The 6691-nt window shown below is 32.4% G+C and overlaps 2 protein-coding genes across 2 annotated transcripts in view; both read right to left on the bottom strand.

The window, feature by feature from the left end:
- The window catches only part of LOC106688015 (cadherin-99C), a gene marked incomplete at its 3' end in the record, with an annotated part of 245476 nt that extends 242692 nt beyond the window's left edge, over positions 1-2784 (bottom strand). The window contains 1 exon segment of the mRNA XM_024360534.2: positions 2525-2784.
- Positions 2785-2994: 210 nt separating this feature from the next.
- Positions 2995-6144, bottom strand: LOC106688011 (GPI ethanolamine phosphate transferase 3). The gene has a single exon (XM_014432269.2). It carries the CDS (start codon positions 6127-6129, stop codon positions 2995-2997), a length of 3135 nt encoding a protein of 1044 aa, XP_014287755.1. The 5' UTR covers positions 6130-6144.
- Positions 6145-6691: the final 547 nt, after the last annotated feature.

Below are 6691 nucleotides of genomic sequence, written 5' to 3'. Positions count from 1 at the left end.
TATAATAACACTAAACATTTTAAATAAAGTTGATAATACATATATTGAGTTATAATGACTTTTGACCCTTTGGAGTTTTTGGACAAAAAGTCAAACTGAAAAGTTAGGAGGCCCCTGCTCTAGACTGTTTTTCGAACTAAACGTACTGATTTGTCTCATTAAACTATGAATAAATAAAATCACCAATAACGAGACAAGAATTACTTTATGCATGGTAATTCAACAAAAAATTACCTCATATATAATCTTTTCAATTTTTTGAGACTGATATGTATTGTTTATATTAATCAATTGTATCCATGTTAAGTCTCAGGACGATTAAACTAATATTTGTTGACGATATTTCACAAAATAAGAGTTTCGAAAAATGTGAATGTCAAAGGAAAAGCTTTTAAAGCTTTATGAAGAGCTATCACGGAATGTAAAGGTCGCACTGAACTTAAATTGTAGTAAATTTTATCGCCTTTAAAAACATATATAGTGAGTGTATGAATGTGCGTGCTATATACGCACATATTTCTGCTGTTTAAATAATGGGCACATCTTACAAAAAAAGATTTTTGACTTTGTATTTGACGTTTTAAATCTACCATAGACTGTAGTTACCACCTGACAGTTCCATGTATGTATGAGCTATGACCCCAGTAGAGTAAATAAACTCAGCCTACGGTGCTATCATTGGCATACGTCCATTTCAAAAATAAACCAAAATATTTTTATATGGCAAACGTGTTACTATTAAGTAATATTAGATTAGTGAGAAAACTGGTATAACTCAAAAATTAAAAAAATATCCAGAGGTACGCAATTATAATTATCGTGTTAAATATGACAATTCTTAATGTAGTAGTTGTGTCTGCTCTCTTTCAAACTAGTGATATACATTAAAAATAAATGTATACTAAAACTTATGATTTAATACTTTCAGGAATAAATAATTACATCGATAAAAACTACAAAAATGTGAGCGTTCTGATTAGAAACGTTCAGTATAACTTTTGCAATGGATGAATGATAAATAATATTATAATTGTGATTTAATACTAACACATATATTTAAAAGTGACAATTAAAAATAACACAAAACCTCTATTCCAACCCATATTGTTGGATTTGTAGTTGGTATGGATGAATGATTTATTATACAAGATTATTTAGTCAAAATTAACTTTTTGAATAACAAATTTAAGTGCAAAGGAAATCTCAAATAATGCAGTTCAAATTGAAGGTATTCATAAAGTTATTCCTAAGAAATAGCACGCGTATGCGTACCACTAGCTATTTTTTACTTTCACTTACCTCTATATGAAATATACAGTAAGGGAAAATATTAGGATCGTGAAAAATTCCAGTTTTCCAATTTCGAATTTTCGGTGGGAATAAACGTTTTGAGGCCCCCTGAATCGAAATAACAGTATCGCAAAATGGTCCGTGTGTCAGAATGTGGTCAGCCTAGCTCAAAAACGTCGGAAATTGAAATTATATTTATAAGGCGTGTATATTCCCGGGTCGTGATAGCAACCTTTTCGATAAAATCGACTGACAGGAAGTGCGACTTTATGGAATCGATTTTCCAATTTTCTTTGACTTTCTTAAAAACAACTCGTAACGATTTTGATTAAATTCGAGATGTCAATGCACAATTAGATAGTAGCAATTTTGAAGGCATTTCAATTTCTCCTAAAACTTACAAAAGACGAAGGCTGTAATGATTTTTCTGACTTATATCGTAGTGATTCTTTGGGATTAATTAATATTAAAATCAAACAAAAAAATGTTATACCCAGTTTTCTCATATAACTCATAAGATAAAGTTCAGTAAGTCATACATGAAAGTCATAAATACACATGTTAGATTCTTTAACATGTGACTTGGGTGCAGAGGACTGAAGTATTAAAAAAAATAATATTAATGATGAAGAATGGCTGCACTAGTATTCAGAAAACCATTTTGAAAATAGTAAAAGAAATTTAAATAATCCCAAAATTGCAACTTTAGATTATAAAGATCTTGAAAATAGGCAATAGCTCGGAAATGTTTATTATAACTGAACACCAGAAACAATACTTAAGGTGTTAATTATACTTAAAAATAAATACTCTGTAAATACTATCCTTCATAAACTTTAAAGTGAATGACCAAACAGTTAAGAGCTTTTGAAATTAAGATTACGGAATACTAAACTATACTTTGTTAATATGATATTTCACCAGTTACTGCTTGGTAAAGAAAATCTTCATAAGTTTAATTAAGGAATCCTCTAATTGCATATTACAAGGCATTTAGATGACATGCTAATGTAAACAATAAAAGGCACTGGTGATTCTAACTTTTTTTTATGACTGGTGATTTTAATTTTATATTTAAAATTTGTCATTCACTGGGAGAACATATATATGGTGCAACATTCAAAATAACTGCATGGCAAAACAAAGTTTTATTTTAAGTTTAAAAAACAACTCATTTTTCAATTATGGGCTAACCTGAATTTTTGTATGTAATTATTTAATTGATATCACTTACTTCTTGATCAGATATCCGTCTTTAAAATATTTCAGTTCGATACAGATATACAACACCGATATGAATACGACATACACAAATGCGATGCGAACACTCAGAAGTATACAACAGAGCAAGGGCTCGACACAGACTGAACTTGAGTGGTTAAGCCAACTCCCCCACCTCCGCACCTGTGACTGGAGGAACAGGTGGACTACCTCTCATTTACAACGGGCAGGTCTGCAGTCCAACAGTTCTTAGACCGATGAAGAGTATAGAACAATGTATTACATTAACAAACATCATATGATTTATATGAATCTGAAAAAGTAACCTCGAATTCTCGAGTAAATATAAAAAATAAAATTTAATTCGAATTATTTCCTCCTCGATTTAATTTACAACTTAAAAAATAATCAATCAAATTATTGAAATTGAATTTATTAAAACTTAATTACAACACATATCTAGTTGTGTCAAATATAGTTTTTTTAACAGAAAGTACGCTCCATACTATTTTTCTTTTCTGAGAATAACAAATTTATTTCTTTTTCCTTAGAAGTATTGAGAGAAGATTTTAACTTACAGTCTAGTTGATAAGAAATCCTCTCGACAAACAAGAACCCAATTAATAAAAATGGTAACGAAACTAAAAATCCAGCAGATTCAAATATGAGTTTTGGAGCGAAAACATTCCAAGTGACTAAATGCCCCATATGTACGAAGGCGCTGTACATTGACATGAATACTCTAAAACCAAGAAAGAGGGAATATCTCAAAATAAGTGAGAAGACCCCGTGTATCCTCGAGCTTTTCTCGTAATAGACGTCCATTTCACACTTCTTCGAATCAGAATAATTGCTGGAAAGATTCGGATATAGATGACAAAGAGTATAAGGCATTATGAAAAGAACCGGGAGGAACATGGCGTGGAATATCTGTGAAGAGAACGTATTCAATGTCACCAATATTCCTGGCAAGAAGGTTGAATTTATGTCGCCGAATATACCGGCAGACTCCCACTGTATAGTGGAAAATGCGGTTTGGTGACCGGTGCCGTAAAAAAATACCGAACTAGACAAACCCCAGCAAACGACTGAAAACCACCATATGTTAGGAGGGCTCGAATTATTCGGTTTGTTCATCTTCAACAAAGACAGAAATACAACTAACAAAATTGCTGATGTCAACATCAATACTCCTGCCACGGCACGATGACCTCCGAGTGAAATAGATATTAGTAAAATAGCAAAGACGCTCATGTTGATGAAGGTGGCACTGTAAATCGTCGGGAGACCGAACAAGGTAGAAGATGCATCGTTACACAGCCCTCTCTGCTCTCTAATCAATCTTTTAAGGGAAGAAGTTGTACAATCCTTTACTGTCTTACTTTTCAAGCAAACAAGCAAAGGTTTGATGAAAATTATAATTAGCAAAACAATGCAGGATAGAAATGCTAGTTTCGAGAACAAATGGATTCGGAAAAATGGCAACGAAGGATATTTTATATCGGAAGGCAAAGATCCAATAATCCAAAAGCAAGCACAACATCCAACGCAAGAAAATGGTCCATGGCGTATCAAGAAGAAGAACGGATCGGTTCCTTGTAAATTTCCAAAGTATTCAAGAAGTTTTTTAGAAACTACTATGTAAACAGCAAGTACAAAAACACTGACAACACAAGAATCAGGCTTAGGTACCTCCTTGAAGATAACACACCTCGGCACCTGTTCGTCTCTACACCGCCAGGAGAAGAAGGACAACCGAATCAGAATACTTATCAGTACCAACAACCCTAATACCTTTCCTCTCGGGGACCAAATGAACATTTTTAAAGTTAGTTCTTTTTTACCCATTTTTTTAGAACCGATATCGACAGGCTTTGTGTTGTAACAAGCTAAAGACAGTAGACTGATGAGGAGGAACACTACTACCGAAGACTCTTCCACTATATAGCTGTTACATAAAGAACTGGTAGCAAGAATTATAATAACAAGCATAAAAGATGGTGACAGGGAATTTCGGTTATTGATATATTTACACCAACTTAATGGTTTTATGTCGATATTGCAATGAGAAACAGCGAAAAGAAGAGAAAAGGAAGAAGTGATGCAGACATATGGCATAGTAAAGTTGGAAGCTATATTAATTTTATGAAGAAAAAGTAAAGTTAAAAATGTTGACATCATTATAACAAAAACTGACCATAAAAATGTCCCTTGGATAATTTGGTTTTCAAGGTGCTTCCGTTTCATACTCGTGAATGCGCAACCAAACGCTAAGATCAGAAACATGAAACTAATTCCAACAGTCATCAATATTATGTCAAACTGTATCCATTCACTTTGGCACATCTCCCTCACTTCTTTCAAATATTCCCTGGCTGCTATTAAAAACGTCTCCTCGTCATTTGTCGAAGCTGATACAAGATTTTCTTTCAGCCTCTCATAGGAATCAATGAAACGACTGGTATCACCTTCAAGAAACGAAAAGCTCTTCGCCTTTGAATATTCGTTGATATACAGCGTCACCTGGTTAACATTAGACCAAAGATCTAGTAAAGGAGGTTTAACATCATTGCTGAAATTACTCAAGATAGTTGTCCCTAAGTTAGAAAAAGGTATTGGTATTCCAAAAAGATTAGCAATGGTGGGTACCAAATCGATCTGGTATACTTCATCCACATTCAGAAATTTGGATATTAGATCTTCTTTCTTCGAATAAACGAACAGTACCGATGTTATTTCGTTTATACTATTTCCAGAATGTTCACCATTGCCTGTCATTCCATGATCTCCAAAAACTAAAAGAACAGTTGAATCATCCATTTCATTGACGACTTTTGTGATCATCTCATTCATTTCAGAAAGCTTCCTCGCCATCTCAGGATGATTAGGTCCAAGAACATGATCGCAATGGTCAACTCCTAAAAAATGTGCAATTATCACATCCCAGTCCATCTTCTTCATTTCGGGAAACAACAATTCCTTTACTTCTTCATCCTCACTATCCAAATCCCAAACATTAAACGATGGTATGGGATAGCTTCGATAAAACCCTCGACGATAAATTCTTGTCCAAGTGTCATCTCCAATAAAAACAGTTTTCAGACCAGAAGAATTTAATTGATCGATCAAATTGTCTTCTTTAACATCTGATGAACCAAAGTTGTTTCCAATATCAACAAACGTTGGAAGACTACCTGTGGTCAAACCATGGAGCCTTTGGTAAGTAGTTGTAGGAGGATGCGCAATAAATTTATAAAGTTTGTAGTTTGCAGGCGAAACTTCGTTTACAATCCTAAAATTGTTTCTGTAAGTTTCTTTTTCATCGACATTGTCTCTAAATTTTACAAAATCATACCTTAAGGCATCAATGATAATGATAACAGCTTTAGTCTTGTTTTTTTTTGTACAGATCTGAATAGTTGAACTAAGTTTGCTAAGGTCTCCATCACTAGAATCGGAAAGGATACAAGTTGCTTTCTTGTCTAAAACGAAACGATCTTGAAGAAAGCCTTTTGTAAATATAAATATAGCACAAAAACAAAGATAGAATATCCACAAAAGGAAAATGAAATATTTCATAGATAAACTCAAGTAAAACATTTCAACTTTCAAATGCATCGTTTGTCATATATTAAGCAAACCTTTCTTAGTTGTTTAAAAAAACATATTGAATAATAATTTATTTATCCATAAAAATAAAAATTTTAAAGAGAAAAATTCTCTAACGACGTTTGAAAAAAATAAATAAATATCATGGTAGGTAAGTCAGCTAGGCAAAAAAGACTCGTGTTTATAGTGATTCCAATAAAAACAATCATGATCGTCAATTAGAAATAAAAATAAAAATTATAATTAATAATGTTGATATATTTTCAAAGCATTTGCAAAAAAAAAAAAAACATCTGTAAAATTTAGTAAACAAATTAAGAGGAAAATTTAATATTTAAAAACTAATTTAACCTCTACCTCAGTAGAAAGATTAAGGGTTTTATGTCTGATATAGTGATAAAAATATTCCATTAACAAGCCTTATTTTAATCTTTTGTTTTACATAGTTTCTATCGTCATTTAGGAGTATCCCCATTCCAAGGTTATTCTGATTTTTTAAAGTAATATCTGTGGCAACATTTTTCCTTAATCCACTCCTATTGCCTGAATACTGTACAAGCCAAAACTTTAT

Source organism: Halyomorpha halys, unplaced genomic scaffold, assembly GCF_000696795.3.
Source record: "Halyomorpha halys isolate HHAL.00 unplaced genomic scaffold, Hhal_1.1 Scaffold1040.1, whole genome shotgun sequence".
Classification (NCBI taxonomy): Eukaryota; Metazoa; Arthropoda; class Insecta; order Hemiptera; family Pentatomidae; genus Halyomorpha; species Halyomorpha halys.
Note: the sequence above shows the minus strand (reverse complement) of the source record. Positions and strands in the feature narration are given on the sequence as shown.